At 46.8% G+C, this 19113-nt stretch overlaps 1 protein-coding gene across 1 annotated transcript; it reads left to right on the plus strand.

Annotated features, from left to right (window-relative positions):
• Nucleotides 1-9879: 9879 nt before the first annotated feature.
• On the plus strand, nucleotides 9880-17311 carry LOC141784584 (uncharacterized). Its single transcript, XM_074662464.1, has 13 exons — nucleotides 9880-9945; nucleotides 10923-11031; nucleotides 11213-11315; nucleotides 11422-11550; nucleotides 11626-11730; nucleotides 12003-12114; nucleotides 12335-12542; nucleotides 12771-14577; nucleotides 15076-15249; nucleotides 15519-15687; nucleotides 15785-15963; nucleotides 16408-16454; nucleotides 16579-17311. Exons 3-13 carry the CDS (start codon nucleotides 11227-11229, stop codon nucleotides 17115-17117), a joined length of 3558 nt encoding a protein of 1185 aa, XP_074518565.1. The 5' UTR covers nucleotides 9880-9945; nucleotides 10923-11031; nucleotides 11213-11226; the 3' UTR covers nucleotides 17118-17311.
• The last annotated feature ends 1802 nt before the right edge of the window (nucleotides 17312-19113 follow it).

The raw sequence follows: 19113 nt of genomic DNA on the forward strand, positions 1-19113 counted from the left end.
AGTGCTGAAACTATGCTTTGACGTCTCTCAGGTATAACTCTGTGAGGATCCGTCTCTTCACCCTCCCTCTGGTTTGGGGTTTGACCCTGGTCTTCTGCGTTTGCAGCGTCCTGAAGTTGATCTTTGCCTTCCCAGCCCTCTTCCTGCTGCTGTTGATGTTTGAGGGTTTCTGCTGCGTCAGGATCTTACAGGTCAGAGGAAACCACACCGCTCCTGCTGCTGCCCAAACTACACTCTGAGCTAGCTTTTAAACACATTTCCATCGTTGTGGGTGGTGTGACGTCTCAATAATCCGCCTCCAGGTTCTGCGTCGGCCCGCTTTAGGTGACGGGAGCCCAGTGCATGACGATCCAGCCAAGAGGAAGGCTTTCATCACGGTTCTGGTCCTGCAGGTAGATTCACTGCTCCCTGATCCTGCTTCAGCAGTTTCAAAGTTAATCCTGGGAGCATCTCCTCAGGTGTGTTGTGTTACAGGTAATGATGGTGTTGAACTACCTGCCCACGGTGCTGGCAGTGCCGCTGCGAGGTCAAATATCCCCACACGCTTACACGTGTCAGCTGATGCCTGCCTCGCTGTCTTTCTCCGTGTTCGGCAGCTTCGTCCAGCCCCTCGTGTACCTGATGAGGAGGGGAGTGTTACCCTGCAGGAACAGGTGTGGACCACGCACTCACAGCAGGACTACCCCGATCTAGAAGGTTACAAACTTTGGTAGTTACAGAGTCTTTGGTGGTTGAAGCACAAAGAACTGGGTCCAGAGTGGGCTCTGAACCAGTTCTTGTGGAAATAAGGTGAGAAACACTCACAGGACAGGGAAGGATGAAGCTTTTTCTGATTGTCAGACCATCCCATCGGTGATAGTGTTGTTTTTGAACATAAATTGCATTTAAACTTGAATATGAGAGATTTTGCATCATGCAAACAACCTGCAGGTTTCCCGCCCACGCTGACAAAAGCAACACGGTCAGTCATCATCAAGACACCTGTGGAGAGCAGACCGGTTAGTGCCGGCATCAGGAAAGGTGTTTACAAGGTGGGTCTGTTTGCAACTTTTTGAACATTTCCAGATTTGAATTCAATTTTCAGTCAGGACTTAGGGACAACATTCACTACATCGCTGGACGCATTCGTTTGGACAAACTAAAAAATCCTGAGAAGACTAGAAATGGAGGCAGCTGAATTGGATTTTAAAAAAGGCATGACATCTAAATATCAAAGAGTCTAAATATGAAATTTCAACAATGAACAAATGGTCAAGGTGCGTTTATTTCAAGGAGCTGCCAGAGCTTCTTCCAGAAGTGGTTGTGGACTAATATAACACCCACCAAGCTTCTATTTTGGTCCATACATTCTAACCTTTCCGACCCTACAGCCCAAACTCTGTGTCTGTGCTTTAAATCAACAGGTTGGTTTTTGTATTTTCTCCCTTACAGGCTTCCAGACATCCACAATGGAGGCCAACTCCTCCTTGCTGAACGACCCCGTCAGCTTCCTTTGCTCCTCCCGCGCTGTTTTCGACATCAACTTCTCTGTTTCCACTGCCGTGTCTGTGCTGCTGCTCTTCCCGCTCTACGCCCTGGTGCTCTGGAAAGGTTTCCATCGATGGAGGCAGCAGAGCTCAGCCACAGAAACAACAAGCCACTCCGACGTCTTCACCTACTGTATCGTCTTCATGGAGGTCATTGGTTTTTTGGGATTCCTTCTCTTCTATTTCGGTTCGGGCAGAAGCGATGACCAGATGATGATAGTTTCATCTTGTTGTATTAACTTTGCTTACTTGGGACAATCCTTCATCCATTGCCTGACTTGCGTGGAGCGCTATCTCGCTGTTTGTCGTCCCATCACGTACAGAGCCCTGAGAAAGTCGGGCAGAGTGGCTGTCCGAAACATCAGCCTTGGTTGTGTTTTGCTGTTGTGCTCTTGTTTAACGGTTTGCCAAGTGTTGCTCCCTGGTTTCCCCTTCGCTGTGTATTTTGTAGTTTTCACAGTGATCACAGCGATCGTCTGTTTCTGCAGCTTGTCTGTTCTGCACGCTCTGGTCCGCCTCGGGCTGGGGAAAGTGGGCAGGGGCCAGGGGCAGATTGACCCATCGAAGCGCAGGGCTTTGCAGACCGTCATGGCCATAATGGCGACGCTGCTCCTCAGGTTTTGTGGGATAGGGGTTTCCACGATAGCAGCCAGCTTCTGGCCATCGAGTGAAACGAGTAACTGTGATATGCTTTTGACTACAGTGTGGTTGTGTATGCCCAGTAGCTTAGTCTTACCTCTGCTGTTTCTGCTCAGGGCAAGAACGCTAGCATGTTGTAGCTGCAACTTCATCCGAATGAGAGTCTCCGCAGAGGTGGGTCAGGGTTAGGTTGTTGGGGTTAGGTCTTAAGGATTAGGGTAAGGTATTAAAGGTAAGGTCCTTAGGGTGTGTTTAAGGATTGGCGTTGGATCTTTAGGGTTAGGTTTTTAGGATTAGGGTTAGATCTTTAGGGTTAGCATTGGATTCTTAGGATTAGCATTTGACCTTTAGGGTTCGGCCTTAAGGATCAGGGTTTATGTCTTTAGGGTCAGATCTTTAGTATTTGATCTTAAGAATTTGAGTTGGATCTTTAGGGTAAGGGTTAGGTCTTTGAAGTTGGGTCTTTAGGACAAAGATTAGCATTGGATTTTTAATGCTTGAATGGTCTGGCTCCACCTTATTTATCTGACCTGTCAAAGCCTCATATGACCACCAGGGGGCTTAGATCACTAAACCAGTTGCTCCTGACAGTGCCTTGGACAAGGCTCTCCTCTCGTGGGGACAAAGCCTTCGTGTTGGCGGCACCAAAGCCGTGGATCAGCCTACCTATCCAGGTTAGAGCTGCTCAGTCAACTGAGCAGTTTAAAACACTGATAAAAACCATCTTTAATCTTCGGCGTTAAGTCCCAGCGAAACCAGTAATCTTGGCTTTTATCTCTTTTATCTTTGTATCTTTTATCCCTTATATTTTATTCCCTGTCCTCTCTTTTATTCTTTTTTTATTGTTTTATTATTTTACTTCTGTTTTTATGCATATATTCAATGTTTGGCTCATTCTTATTTATATTTTACTGTTTCTATTTTCATGACTGTTTTATTATCATCACCAGGTTTTTGATACAAAGTGTATGAGAGATTATTTTGTACCCCTGTACAGCACTTTGGTCCACCGAGATTGTTTTTAACTGTGCTCTATAAATAAACTTTGACTTGACTTTAGGGAGAGGGTTAGGTCTTAAGATCTTTAGGATTTGATCTTCAGAATAAGAGTTGGATCTTCAGAGTTAGGGTTAGGTCTTTAGGTTGGGTCTTTTGGATAAGGGTTGGATCTCTAGAGTTTGATCTTGATCTCTACGATGCAAATCAAACATTTAGATTTTCTAACTTAAGCAAATGAAAATAGTAGCAAGCTAAAGTTTCCGACTTGGTTTTTCTTTTTTTGAAGCTGTGTCTCAGGTTTTTACTAACAACAATCGTCTTCTCTCTAGCTGCGTTTCCACCAAGCAGACCGGTTCAGTTCGTCTCGGTACGGAGTGCATTTTGTGGCATTTCCACTGACTTATCCTGGGACAGATCCCCAAATAACAGAGACGAGCTGTCCCACTTTTTGGGACCCTTTCGTATGGGTGCCAGACTGAACCGGTCCGCTCTCTGAAGGTGGAGCTACAACACTGCAGACCGTTGATTGGTCCAAAGAATCGTCACTTCCTGTGCGACAGCGCCTGTTTTTCTCCTGGCGGCACACAGACTTCTCTGAAACAAAGCTTGATTGTTCTTTGTATCGAAGAGCTACATGCCATTTTTCTTCTTTGTTGGATTTATTAGCGGGGGTACACTGTGTCGTGCTTTCGGCATCTGGCTTACCACAGAGGGCACAGTTTGCTTTAGAAACGCAAACGTGTTCAGGCTTAACTGTGCCAAACTGTGCCAAACCGTACTAAACCGAACGGAACTGCTGGGTGGAAATGTGGCTTTTATTTCCGAAAAAACATTAACTCTGGTTTTGTCCTGATTTAATGGAATAGAACTTTGCTTCATCAAAATATTCACTTGCTCTGAATGGTGAGGCAACGTTGGACTGAAACCATCTGGAGTTAGTGCTAGATTTATCTGAGTGTCATCAGCATAACTATGATAGCTGACATTAAGACTAACTAAAACTTAACTGTAATGAGAAAAAATATGTCAAAACTAACTAAAACTAAAGTATAATGAGAAAAAATATGTCAAAACTAACTAAAACTTAACTGTAATGAGAAAAAATATGTCAAAAATAAATGAAATTAAACTTTAATGAGTATAGTACATATTAAGAGATATTTGGTTTCTGTGTCGTTGGTTTTATCTGTTTTTGTTGTTGCTGTAGTTTCAGATCCCTTCACATTGTTTACGGGTGTTTTTTATTTAAGGGTGAGGATTTTGACCCTTTATTTGGTGATGGTGAATCATTATGGATATCTTCCCATTTGCCTCTCTTGTTGGGTCATATTTGTATGACTCTATCTCTGTAGGTTTTTATACTTAGGTTTCTCTTTATTAAAACCCAACTGTGATCAGTTAAAATCTGAACGTCTGTGACTACATTTTCAGATGTCTGCTGCTGTTTCTGAGACAATAAAAATATTGTTCATTATCTGACCGAAGGAACCTTTGGTCACTTCATCTGTCCGCCTTTTGAAATCTGCTCCTGCGCTCTGACAGAGGTAGTGGTGTAGTGATAGACATGCAAAACCAGGGACCTTACCACAGCTCATGCTGTGTTGGGAGCACGCAAATCACCCAGCACTGAGAGCCTGGTTATGTCACTTTCAAGATAAATGGGACCAATGGGCAACAAGATGGGGAGAAAATTGAGAGTGGGGAATGACATGGGCTGGATTCAAACCCGGGCCACCCGCTCAAGGGTTTGAAACTAGACTTCTAGGCTCTTTAATTATAAGCTGATTAGGGAAACAGTTACCTCTTTTCTCCAGCAGAGGGCGAAATGTTTTCTCTGGCTCACATGTGACGTGCCCTTTTTGGGAGAATATGGTTCCTGGTAGCAAAGTATTGTCTACATGTGTCGATGGAGTTGTGTTCAGTCTGTTCTCAGTCTGACTGAGCTCATGGTCTGATTTTTGAAGCAGCATGTGAACATACAGAGTGAGGCCAATCCAGTGTTTGGTTCAGGTCATTGAAGGTCGCATCAGTAACACCGGGGCATCACCGTGTCTTCCCCCGTCATTTGCATGGCTGCTCATTGCCTCTATCTCTGTGTTCCCTGAATACACAGTGTCACTTCTGTTTTGCATTTGACCTAAACTCTGAAGCTAACCTTAGATTACACTGCCAGAGATGATCAAGATTAGCTTCAGAGTAATTTACAGCGGGGGCTCAAACAGATCAACTCCAACAAAAGAAAGATGAATATGTGTCAGAAAGACCAACAGCCACTCACACAGCATTAGTTTTTATTCCTCAGGTGATTTAACAACATCTTCACCATAAATAAAACATTTGGTGACACGTGGTACATCTGCTTTTTCAGTACACGTCGCTTTTTTATCTGGAAGATGCTCATCACTCAGCCTAATTCAGCTTTGCGTCTACAACAGGACAGAGTCTCTGCTCGGTGTAGGAACAGCAGCGGTAACACCAGACTGCCGGGCAGAGAGAACCAGACCGCGGACGTCAGCACAGCACATCCAACACGTCTCTGCAGCAGCATCGAGGCCTCCAGAGCATCACAGGCCAGCATCCCCCCAAAGCACAGGAGCAGCACCCCTGTGATGATGAGGATGGTGTGGAAAGCCTTACGCTTCATCTGATCTGCCTGTTTCTTGTCCCCCCCAGCCTCACCCGGGCCGGGACGCTTGAGGACGTAGAGGACTGAGAGGCTGCAGAAACACACGATGGTTAGGGACAAACCCACAAAGCAGAAATACAGGATCATGTTAGCCTTGTCGCTGGTTAGCGCAACTACGAGAGCCCAAAGCAAGCACAGCAACCAAACACAACCAATGCTGATGTTTCTGATCCGGACCCCGCCGTCATTCTTGGCCTGCAGGTAGAGGACTGGGTGGACGACGGCCAGGTAGCGCTCCACACAGGTCAGGGTGTGAAAGGTCATTTTGGCACACCAGGTGCAGGAGAACACCTCATTGCCATATCTCATCACTTCAGCCAGATCGGCGTACAAACCGACGCAGAAGACGACGGACGCCACCACGAGGATCATCTCCATGGCCATCATGTGGAAGGTGAAGATGTCGGAGTGGCTGGTTGTCGCTGCCGGATTGGAGCGCTGACGCTTCCATCGCCTGCACCCCACGTACAAGACGAGGGCGGAGAGCGGGAGGAGGAGGAGGATGTTGGTTATGAAGAAGGCTGTGAGGATGGTGACGTCCAGGTTGCTCCAGGAACACTGCTGAGCGGGGGCGGAGTGGTTGGAGGAGTTCACCGACAGCGCCATGGCGTGACGATCTGAAAGGAGGGGGAGGGGAGGCAGAGAGGAGACGATAGATCAGGGGTCTCACACTCGCGTTACCTGAGGGACACAGAGCATTCAGGTTCTGCTCAGTAATTATGAGCATCTGAAGAAGGTCAGTTACGTCACCACGATGTGTTCAATGCCGTGTTGTAAATGTGTTATGAGTTGGACATTTGATTAGTCTCAATACAAAAAAATGAGTGTTCAAAGTTTTGTTGTTGTTGTTTGTTTTTATAGCAGCATAAAACAACAACAACATAATAGCTGACAGCAACAAAGAAAATAGACTTTTCAGAGTTTTGGACAGTTAACCCTGTTGTTGTTGTAGATATTTGTATATCAAGCACATATTCCATGTGCTTTTTGTTTTACTTACCCATTAAAGTTGATCACTACATATTTACCTATGGACTTTCTTGAGCCAGAACACTTTGTTTTGTTGCATATCAGTGCTTGACTGTTAAATACAATAAAATACAGGCTACCTATTTGTCGAGTGGTTAATTGAAAGTTTATTTGCAATCAGAGGAGTAATAGCATGTTGCAAATCAGTTAAATGAGAATAAGACAACCAGTATTACTAATTTACATGATAATACTCTGACTTGTTAAGTTGCTTCTTGTAAAAAAGGAAACAAATTGGCTGTTATTACACCAGGCACCGTCAAGAACACTGAAAAACAGGAAAATTGAAGGTTGTAATAGATGAGTTAGAGGGGCCCACACTAATATTCTTTCAGGGGCCCCAGAATTCCTAGCAACTGCCCTGACAATAAGACACTTTTTACTTAAAATAAGAGACTTGATAAGATTTCATTTTTTGCTCCCTGCCATCCACAGTCCTGTCCTCTCCAAATAAAAGCAGAAAAGAAATTCAGATATGTTGTTTTCTTATTGTAACAGCAAAAACACTCAACATGATCCGTTTGCACCACTGAAAGACCCCCTGCTGTTCTGGGCTCTGTTGGTCCTTGTGCCCATTGAGACCTGGCTCTTCTAAGGGTGAAGACTTAAATTATTTACAATTACTATAACAGTACATCTGAACACCAACCTCTGCAGTTTCCTGTACACTTCCTTCGCCTCCGAACCCGAGGACGGTCTGCTGCTGGGCGCTGCCTGACCCTCTCAGACAACGTGAGTTCATGCGTGATATAAGTGTGAATATTTATGTGCTGTCCTATGCATTGTGTACACAGGACACACAGGTGAGAGGAGGTCTCTGCTGAGTTTTCCATGTTTGATCAAGCAAAGCAGTAGGCAAATGTAGCTTTCCCAGGACGCCACATCTGAGGAGAGACTGCACCATTTCTCCAAACTCTGTCGTTTCATTAATAAACATGTGGTGAATAAAAAGAAGCACGTTATCCTCTTCAGCCAACACATTTATTACCCTCTGTGAAATACCCAGTAGCATTAGCATTAGCATTAGCACAACTTCTCCAACACCAGATAGACATGCTGCATGATAAATAAAAATCACAATATTTAAAATCTCTGATAGAAACTTTCCCAGGATGAATTAAGAGGCAACAGAAAAAGCTCCGCCCCCTCTGAGCTTTCACTCAACAGGCAACACGAAAGTGGCAGAAAACGCAATTCTTTGAGTGTCTTTCCCCAAAAACTCCACTGGAAATGCTGAAGATTACAGCAGAAATAAACATGTTTACAGCCTCTGAGCTCTGAAATTTCCTATTCACAGTTTGAAATCAGAAACACTGACTTCAAAAATAAGTAGTAGGTGTAAGAGCTGATCGTGATGCAACGTGCTTTGAGCCGTCATCATGAAGCCCATAGAGGTCTATCAGAGTCTATCCACTGATCCAGAGTCAGAAAACCAAGACTTAGCTCTGATCAGCTCACGTCTCTGTCAGGCTGAGTCTCTGACAATCCTTGTTACCGTCTGTCACTGAGGGCCTGGGGCCGGGCTACGAGCTGCTCCTGGTGAAGCTGGCGTCGTCTTACAGGACAGCATGCACACTGGTCTCACCTGGACCCGGCTCCAGTATCCCATCCTGAACTCCATCCATAGACTTTATAAAACAGACTCCATCTTCCTGTCGAGAAACAGGCACCATGGACGTCTGTGTTTTTTTGAGATCGATGCAGAAATAAAGTCTTGGGGTGCACCGATCACACTTTTCTGGCCGATCACCGATCTTTGAAAAGTCTGACCTGTTGATACCGATTTTTGCCGATACCGATTTTTCTTTTTGTAATCAATAGCACACACTTTCAATGTTCCAATGTTATTTTATTGCAAAATACTGTAAACAACACAAATTGGATGTTTTGACTGCACATAAACAATTATAAATGAAAAGTTGTGAATATTGCTGTCCAAACTAGTCTTTCATTTTCCAAATTCTTAAAAAAATAAACAATACTTGTGCAACAGGTTACACTGCAGGCCTCTGTGATGCCCCAATGAAAGACCCCCTGCTGTTCTGGGCTCTGTTGGTCCTTGTGCCCATTGAGACCTGGCTTTTCTAAGGCCCAGTGTCTCTGGGTGTACGTGCTAACCCACTGAGCCTGATCGTTAGCGTGTTCATAAAGCCTTTCATCACAGTAACTCCACATCTCCATCAGCACAGATCAGCAGAGATGCAGACGAAAACCAGCTCACAATTTGTTCAAACTAACCCTCAGAATATTTCTACTGAACTGGACTTTTTACATTTATTTTAATGATTAATGTTCAGCTGCAGGTGGTGTCAAAGCTACAATAATAACTAAATGTTGGAGCCAGAGCACGTTTGGTCTAATGCCTCTTCATCACTTTGATCCATGGATCGACCTCTATTCATACTGGATTTACAGCCAGAGTAAAGGAGATCGGAAAATCAGGGGAAAGTGTTTAAGGAAAACTAACAACAAGTCAAATGCAGAAAAAAAACAGCAGCAATGAGTCTATAGAGGTGGTGAAGGAGGCAGAGCAAGAAACCTTCAGTTGAACACTTTTTATGGCACATTGAAGAGATTTAAGGCAAAGGTCCACAGCCATGACACGTGTCTCAGTAAATCTAAGCTGCTCTCCTAAATGAGCAAAAACATCAGCAAATCATCATTTTGTTCAACTTCATGAAAAGGTGAAGTCAGACTCTTCAAACCAATGAAACAGCTGCTTTCATGTCTCCATGTAAAGACAGCAGACACCTGGAGGAGCTCAGACACGGATCATAGGCTGGCTTATGTTTTGTACTTCATGCCAAGAATGTGATCATTCCAAAACCTGTCCCCATAGACTCGAGTCCTGCTCTTTATGAGCCAGACCGTCAGGTTGAAGCTCTGTGTGTGACTGAGAGCTTCCACTAGGATTCAGTGTGTGCTTCTCTCCAGCAGGGGGCGGTGTGGAGCTGTGCAGCGACTCTCTGATAGCGGACCGTCGCTGCTTCCTCCATCTACCGAGCGGAGCTGCCGTGGAAAGAAGAGCCTCTCTCCGCCTCTCGTCCGTTCTCCTCTTTGACTCAGGTTTGTTCGCTTTGAAAACTTTGAAAACGCTTTGAAATGTGGTTTGACTCTCTGAGGAAGCTTCATCCATGTTAGAAAGGAGGTTAAAGTGTTGGATTGGAGATTTGTGGACACTCAGAAACTTTACATCTGCTTTGTATCGTAGCTGGGCGGAGCCCATGGCGTCTTTTAGTGGATTCAAAACAAAGAGTCTGGTTTAGTTTGGGCTCCAGGTCATTTCGTGGTGTAGTAAATGTGTTTCTGCTGTAAAGCTTTGTTCCAGAGGGAAAAAGTGAAGCTAGAGTTTGTGCTGTCAGGGAGCTGGTCAGGGTTCGCCATCTGTGACACAGTCAGTTAAACACTCCCACCAGGGATGAAGGAAATGAAGGGAGGAGAGGAATCGAGGAAACATGAAGCGACGTGTTTCGGTGATGACAGCATCAGCTGATCTCTAACAGCTGTTTGTGTGTCTGCGCATGTGCGCTGTGATAACTCTGATCAAACAGTATCAGAGCTCTGTCTGTCCCTGTAACCTGTCAAACAAACACGTTAGCATGAAGAAAAGCTGCTCTCTGTTTATTCTGAGAGCAGTTTGAAACACACCGACCACTTTCAGCTGAAATGCCTCATTATTAGATCCAGGGTTGAGGCTGGGTCAGAGCTGGAGCTTATTAATTAACCTGGTTAATTGTTTCTTACGGTGGCCCTGAAGGCCAGTGAGAATGACTGTTTTAAAAAAGTACAAAATAAATTTCAGAAGCACTAAAACATTTCACAAACCACAAATATATTAGAGCTGAAACGGTTCCTGGAATAATTTGAGGTTCTCACTAAAAACTGCTGGGTTAATTCGTCAACCCAACTGCTGAGTTATGACACTGGTAACCCATTATGGGTTATTATAATGCAGTTCAGGGTTATTTCCACGACTCATGTGGTGGGTCAGATTTTTTAACTCAGTTCATGGGTTGTTTTGGCCACTGTTGGGTTATCAACAGGTTCGTGCACAGACCCGTCCCTCCGTCGTTGCTCCTGTCTCCTCACTCTGCGACCCGTCTGCCGCACAGAGGAACAGGAGTGGTGCTGTGGCCGTCTGACACAACACAGGTTTGTGTTTGTTTCTTTACATTTCTGAGTAGGTGTTAGTGGTTGATGGGATCTCAGTGAAATGAAGTGTAATGAACGTGTGTGTGTGTGTGTGTGTGTGTGTGTGTGTGTGTCTGTGTCTGTGTGTGTGTGTGTGTGTGTGTGTGTGTGTGTGTGTGTGTGTGTGTGTGTGTGTGTGAAGGTGGGGGCTCTGCTATGGATCAGTGTGAGGACAGAGAGGGGGGAGCCCCTCCCTCTGAAAGCCCTCTGTGGGGGGACCAGGAGAGCCGGACCAGAGCTCAGAGGTGAGACCAGGATCTGCACCTGTCCATGGACCAGCATCACTGCACCATCATGATTCACACTCACAGCTCTGTGTGTGTGTGTGTTTGTGTGTGTGTGTTTCTGAAGCAAAAAGCAGCAACATGGACCAGACTCTCCTGGACCTGGACCTGGACCCAGCTGTGTCTCCTTTAAGAGTGATTGGTCTATGCCTCGATCTGTTGACTTCAAAGATGGCCGTCAGTCTGCTGATGAAATGTAAGAGCGTTAAAGTGAAATCATCTAAAAAACTCAGAGCGTGTTGAACTTTTTCTGTGTTTATGATTCTTTCAGAGACAAGAGACCTGGACCTGGACCCAGCTGTGTCTCCTTAAAGAGTGATTGGTCTATGTACATCGGGATTGATTTCCAGTCTTCAGAGCCTTGTGCTGATGAAAGGTGAGCCTGTCAAAGGTAACTTCCTGTTGTTGTGTGGTAAACCTCTGATCCTGACTGTGCTGGGTCTTTTCTCTGTGAAGGGGGACATGTTTCAGTCTCTGTGTCTCTATCAGGATCCCACAGCAGTAACCAGGACTGGAGGCAGAAAGACCAGGACCCAGCGTGTCTCTGTGTCCTGTGTTTGTAGGAGGATCCAGCAGATAGAGTCCAACACATGATCACAGTGTGTGGTTATTTCATAAACACTCCACCATCTTCTGTTTGTTCCTCAGAGGTCAGAGGTCAGAGGCTCCCATTGGTCGGTCTGCCCAGCAGCAGAGATCAGAGGCTCCCATTGGTCGGTCTGCCCAGCAGCGTCACACTCAGCTGGACTCCATCATGACGGTGAGCAGACGTACAAACACAGCTCCTCCTGAGCCTCAGAGCACACACTCTTCCTGCTTGGAGCTCTGTGATCCAGTCTCCATGCTGGACTCTGCAGACCAGCAGGCTCTCTGTCTGTCACACAGGATCTGATCTGACCTCAACCAGTTCAACCAGTTCAACCAGTTCAACCAGTTCAACCAGTCCAACCAGTCCAACCTGACATTTTCTTCTCTTCCAGCTGCTCCAGGAGAACATCATCAGCTTCGTAAAGAGCCAGCTGAAGGAGATCCAGAGGACCCTGAGTCCAGATTACCCAGAATGCTTTGAGAGCCAGAGGGAGGATGAGGATGAGGAGCAGAGGAGGAGCAGAGAGGCCTTCCTGAAGATCACTCTGCACTTCCTGAGGAGGATGGAGCAGGAGGAGCTGGCTGACTGTCTGCAGAGCAGTAAGAGGATTTGAACATTGAACATGATGGAAAGAGGAAATGGAGACAACATGGGAGAGGGTTACATTTCAAACTCTGCTCTGAATATGACGCTCACACCTGGATCACATCTATGAGCTGAAGATTTCAGAGAGGAGCCAAATCAAATCCATCCTGATGTCAGAAAGTAGAAACTCAGACTGATTGTAGCTTCACATCATTCATTACATTTCTGTTTTCTTCATCCAGGAACTGAGGGTGCTGCAGCGTGTCAACGTCAGCTCAAATCCAGCCTGAAGGAGAAGTTCCAGTGTGTGTTTGAGGGGATCGCTAAAGCAGGAAACCGGACCCTTCTGAACCAGATCTACACAGAGCTCTACATCACAGAGGGAGGGACTGGACAGGTCAACCAGGAACATGAGGTCAGACAGATTGAAGCAGCATCCAGGACACCAGACGGAGCAGAAACTACCATCAGACAAGAAGAGCTCTTTAAAGGCCCACCTGGACGACAGGGACCAATCAGAAGAGTGCTGACAAAGGGAGTGGCTGGCATCGGGAAAACAGTCTTAACACAGAAGTTCACTCTGGACTGGGCTGAAGACAAAACCAACCAGGACATCCAGTTCACCTTTCCCTTCACGTTCAGAGAGCTGAATGTGCTGAAAGAGAGAAAGTTCAGCTTGGTGGGACTGGTTCATCACTTCTTTCCTCAAACCAAAGAAGCAGGACTCTGCAGGTTTGAAGACTTCCAGGTCCTGTTCATCTTTGACGGGCTGGATGAGTGTCGACTTCCTCTGGACTTCCACAACAACCAGGTCCTGACTGATGGTACAGAGTCCACCTCAGTGGATGTGCTGCTGACAAACCTCATCAGGGGGAACCTGCTTCCCTCTGCTCGCCTCTGGATGACCACACGACCTGCAGCAGCCAATCAGATCCCTCCATGGTGTGTTGACATGGTGACAGAGGTCAGAGGGTTCAGTGACCCTCAGAAGAAGGAGTACTTCAGGAAGAGGTTCAGAGAGAAAAAGAAGCAGGCCAGCACCATCATCTCCCACATCAAGACCTCCAGAAGCCTCCACATCATGTGCCACATCCCGGTCTTCTGCTGGATCACTGCTACAGTTCTGGAGGATGTGCTGAAGACCAGAGAGCGGGGAGAGCTGCCCAGGACCCTGACTCAGATGTACATCCACTTCCTGCTGGTTCAGTCCAAAGTAAAGAGCATCAAGTATGAAGGAGGAGCTGAGACTGATCCAGTCTGGAGTCCAGAGAGCAGGAGGATGATGGAGTCTCTGGGAAAACTGGCTTTTGAGCAGCTGCAGAAAGGAAACCTGATCTTCTATGAATCAGACCTGACCGAGTGTGGCATCAACAACAGAGACGCCTCAGTGTACTCAGGAGTGTTCACACAGATCTTCAGAGAGGAGAGAGGACTGTACCAGGACCAGGTGTTCTGCTTCATCCATCTGAGCGTTCAGGAGTTTCTGGCTGCTCTTCACGTCCATCTGACCTTCACCGAGTCTGGACTCAACCTGATGGAAGAACAAACAACATCCCTGATCCCTGAGACCGCCAGAGACCAACCTGAACTGGAACACCTCCATCAGAGCGCTGTGGACCAGGCCTTACAGAGTCCAAACGGACACCTGGACCTGTTCCTGCGCTTCCTCCTGGGTCTGTCTCTGCAGACCAATCAGAGTCTCCTGAGAGGTCTGCTGACACAGACAGGAAGTGACTCACAGACCAATCAGAAAACAGTGGAGTACATGAAGAAGAAGCTCAGTGAGGATGTGTCTGCAGAGAAAAGCATCAACCTGTTCCACTGTCTGAACGAACTGAACGATCGATCTCTAGAGGAGGACATCCAACAGTACCTGAGAGAAGGACATCTCTTTGAAAGGGATCCGTCTCCTGCTCAGTGGTCAGCTCTGGTCTTCATCTTACTGTCCTCGGACAAAGATCTGGACCTGTTTGACCTGAAGGAGTACCGTCCTTCAGAGGAGGCTCTTCTCAGGCTGCTGCCAGTGATCAGAGCTACAAACAAAGCTGTGTGAGTGAACAAGTGACTGGGTGACTGAGTGAATGAGTGACTGAGTGAACGAGTGACTGAGTGATTGAGTGAATGAGTGAACAAGTGACTGAGGGAATGAGTGACTGAGTGAACGAGTGACTGAGTTAATGAGTGACTGAGTGAACAAGTGACTGAGTGATTGAGTGAATGAGTGAACAAGTGACTGAGCGAATGAGTGAATGAGTGAACGAGTGACTGAGTGAATGAGTGACAAGTGACTGAGTGAACGAGTGACTGAGTGATTGAGTGACTGAGTGAACGAGTGACTGAGTTAATGAGTGACTGAGTGAACGAGTGACTGACTGAGTGAATGAGTGAACAAGTGACTGAGCGAATGAGTGACTGAGTGAACGAGTGACTGACTGAGTGAATGAGTGAACAAGTGACTGAGTGAATGAGTGAGAGATTTGAAACAGGATAATTTCTGTTCATGACCCTGAAACCATCTGTTTGTTCTCTTTCCATGATCTCCTTCAGGCTGAGTGGATATAACCTGTCAGAGAGAAGCTGGGAAGCTCTGTCCTCAGTCCTCAGCTCACAGTCCTCCAGGCTCAGAGACCTGGACCTGAGCCACAACAACCTGCAGGATTCAGGAGTCCAGACTCTGTGTGCTGGACTGAAGAGTCCAGACTGCAAACTGGAAACTCTCAGGTCAGGATGAAAGTGAAGTTAAACTCTTACTGTCAGTGAGTTTAAGAGACGTCAAGACACAAAGTCTGTCATGACTCTGAAGCTCCTCCAATGGTCAGAAAGGAAAGGTCCAGAAAGTCACACATTCAGTCAATCTTTACTAAAGTTGTCCAAAACTAAAAATCAGACGAGTAGGACACAGAAATGATCATGGACCGATGAATAAAAACAGGCATGGCTTTCAATCTTTAGTGAAACAACAGATGAAGAAAATGTTCATGTCTTCAAAGGTTTCATGGATGTGACCTGTCAGAGAGAAGCTGTGAAGCTCTGTCCTCAGTCCTCAGCTCACAGTCCTCCAGGCTCAGAGACCTGGACCTGAGCCACAACAACCTGCAGGATTCAGGAGTCCAGACTCTGTGTGCTGGACTGAAGAGTCCACACTGCAAACTGGAGACTCTCAGGTCAGGTCTTTGGCTCATCCTGCTCGAGGTCAGAGATAAAGAAATGGTGATAATCAGTGGACTTTTTCTCATGGCCTGATTCTTTTTCTAACCTCAGACTGTCAGGATGTCTGATCACACAGAGAGGCTGTGCTTCTCTGGCCTCAGCTCTGAGCTCCAACCCCTCACACCTGAGAGAGCTGGACCTGAGCTACAACCATCCAGGAGACTCAGGAGTGGAGCAGCTTTCAGCTGGACTTGAGGATCCCCTCTGCAGACTGGACACACTGAGGTAAAACCAGACGAGCAGAGCTCAGAGACTGAATGTGTTTGGTTCTTTTCAGAGCAGTGATTGGAGCTGGATCAGGAAACACACAGAGCAGCAGAGGAGCATCAGAGCGACTACTTTAAAGAGACAGATCAGAGGTAGAGCAGGGTTTGTCCTTCCTCATTTCAAAGAGGACATGAGAAGCAGAACGTGGACTTTATGGATCCAGAGAGCAACAGGCAGCCTTTGCTTTTGGACTCTTTGTCCTCTTCTTCTTCTTCTCCTCCTCTTCCTCCAGGATCTCCACGCTGTCAGAAAAAGGCACAGAGTGATGGAGACAGTTGGCTCAGAGGAGTTTCAGCCTGTTTCTCTGTCACAGGGACAAACTGAGGATCACTGCTTCATGTTGAGCAGCAGTTAGGACTGGTGTTGGACAGAAAATCACTCTGACTGTGTTTCTTCCTCCAGGGTGGACCACGGTGGACCGCGGTGGTTAAAACCTGGTCTGAAGAAGTGTAAGTGTGGAATCACTTTGACTCCTGATGAGCAAACAGCAGACTGTCAGCTAACAAAGAATGAAGCCTTCAGGTGTGTCTGATGATAAACTGCTGCTGTGTTGTGTCTTTTTCTCTCCATCAGATTTCTGTGAACTCACTCTGGACCCAAACACAGCTCACAGAAAGCTCAGACTGTCTGACAACAACAGGAAGGTGACACGTGTGGAGGAGGATCAGTCATATCCTGATCATCCAGACAGATTTGACTCCTGTCCTCAGCTGCTGTGTAGAGATGGTCTGACTGGGCGCTGTTACTGGGAGGTGGAGTGGGAAGGAGTGGTTTATATATCAGTGAGTTACAGAGGAATCAGAAGGAAAGGGCACAGGTATGACTTTGGGTTTGGATCTAATGATCAGTCCTGGAGTGTGGGCTACTCTGATAAAGGTTACGATGTCTGGCACAATAACAGACGAACATTCCTCCCTGTCTCCTCTTCCTCTGACTCTGGCAGAGTAGCAGTGTATGTGGACTGTCCTGCTGGCTCTCTGTCCTTCTACAGCGTCTCCTCTGACTCACTGATCCACATCCACACCTTCAGCTCCACATTCACTGAACCTCTCTATCCTGGGTTTTGGTTTGACTGGCCTGGTTCCTCAGTGAGTGTGTGTGTGCCTGAGTGAGTGTGTGTGTTCCTCAGTGAGTGTGTGTGTTCCTCAGTGAGTGTGTGTGTTCCTCGGTGAGTGTGTGTTCCTCAGTGAGTGTGTGTGTTCCTCAGTGAGTGTGTGTGTTCCTCAGTGTGTGTGTTCCTTGGCCAGTGTGTGTGTTCCTCAGTCAGTGTGTGTGTTCCTCAGTCAGTGTGTGTTCCTCAGTCGGTGTGTGTGTTCCTCAGTCAGTGTGTGTGTGTGTTCCTCAGTGAGTGTGTGTGTTCCTCGGTGAGTGTGTGTTCCTCAGTGAGTGTGTGTTCCTCAGTGAGTGTGTGTTCCTCAGTCGGTGTGTGTGTTCCTCAGTGAGTGTGTGTGTTCCTCAGTGAGTGTGTGTTCATCAGTGAGTGTGTGTTCCTCAGTGAGTATGTGTTCCTCAGTGAGTGTGTGTGTTCCTCTGTGAGTGTGTGTATTCCTCAGTGAGTGTGTGTGTTCCTCAGTGAGTGTGTGTGTTCCTCAGTGAGTGTGTGTTCCTCAGGGAGTGTTTGTTCCTCAGTCAGTGTGTGTGTGTGTTCCTCAGTGTGTGTGTGTTCCTCAGTGAGTGTGTGTTCCTCAGTGAGTGTGTGTGTTCCTCAGTGAGTGTGTGTTCCTCAGTGAGTGTGTGTTCCTCAGTGAGTGTGTTTTCCTCATTAAGTGTGTGTGTTCCTCAGTGAATGTGTGTGTTCCTCAGTGACTGTGTGTGTTCCTCAGTGAGTGTGTGTGTTCCTCAGTGAGTGTGTGTGTTCCTCAGTGTGGGTGTGTGTGTTCCTCAGTGAGTGTGTGTGTTCCTCAGTGTGGGTGTGTGTGTTCCTCAGTGAGTGTGTGTGTTCCTCAGTGAGTGTGTGTGTTCCTCAGTGAGTGTGTGTGTTCCTCAGTGTGTGTGTTCCTTGGCCAGTGTGTGTGTTCCTCAGTCAGTGTGTGTGTTCCTCAGTCAGTGTGTGTTCCTCAGTCGGTGTGTGTGTTCCTCAGTCAGTGTGTGTGTGTGTTCCTCAGTGAGTGTGTGTGTTCCTCGGTGAGTGTGTGTTCCTCAGTGAGTGTGTGTTCCTCAGTGAGTGTGTTTTCCTCAGTCAGTGTGTGTGTTCCTCAGTGAGTGTGTGTTCCTCAGTCGGTGTGTGTGTTCCTCAGTGAGTGTGTGTGTTCCTCAGTGAGTGTGTGTTCATCAGTGAGTGTGTGTTCCTCAGTGAGTATGTGTTCCTCAGTGATTGTGTGTGTTCCTCTGTGAGTGTGTGTATTCCTCAGTGAGTGTGTGTGTTCCTCAGTGAGTGTGTGTGTTCCTCAGTGAGTGTGTGTTCCTCAGGGAGTGTTTGTTCCTCAGTCAGTGTGTGTGTGTGTTCCTCAGTGTGTGTGTGTTCCTCAGTGAGTATGTGTTCCTCAGTGAGTGTGTGTGTTCCTCAGTGAGTGTGTGTTCCTCAGTGAGTGTGTGTTCCTCAGTGAGTGTGTTTTCCTCATTGAGTGTGTGTGTTCCTCAGTGAGTGTGTGTGTTCCTCAGTGAGTGTGTGTGTTCCTCAGTGAGTGTGTGCGTTCCTCAGTGAGTGTGTGTGTTCCTCAGTGTGGGTGTGTGTGTTCCTCAGTGAGTGTGTGTGTTCCTCAGTGTGGGTGTGTGTGTTCCTCAGTGAGTGTGTGTGTTCCTCAGTGAGTGTGTGTGTTCCTCAGTGAGTGTGTGTGTTCCTCAGTGAGTGTGTGTGTTCCTTGGCCAGTGTTTGTGTTCCTCAGTCAGTGTGTGGGCCTCAGTCAGTGTGTGTTCCTTAGTCGGTGTGTGTGTTCCTCAGTCAGTGTGTGTGTGTGTTCCTCAGTGAGTGTGTGTGTTCCTCGGTGAGTGTGTGTTCCTTAGTGAGTGTGTGTGTTCCTCAGTGAGTGTGTGTTCCTCGGTGAGTGTGTGTTCCTCAGTCAGTGTGTGTGTTCCTCAGTAAGTGTGTGTTCCTCAGTGAGTGTGTGTGTTCCTCTGTGAGTGTGTGTGTTCCTCAGTGAGTGTGTGTGTTCCTCAGTGAGTGTGCGT

Source organism: Halichoeres trimaculatus, unplaced genomic scaffold (assembly GCF_033239565.1).
Source record: "Halichoeres trimaculatus isolate MK-OKI-2021-1 unplaced genomic scaffold, fHalTri1.1 fHalTri1_scaffold_22, whole genome shotgun sequence".
NCBI lineage: Eukaryota > Metazoa > Chordata > Actinopteri > Labriformes > Labridae > Halichoeres > Halichoeres trimaculatus.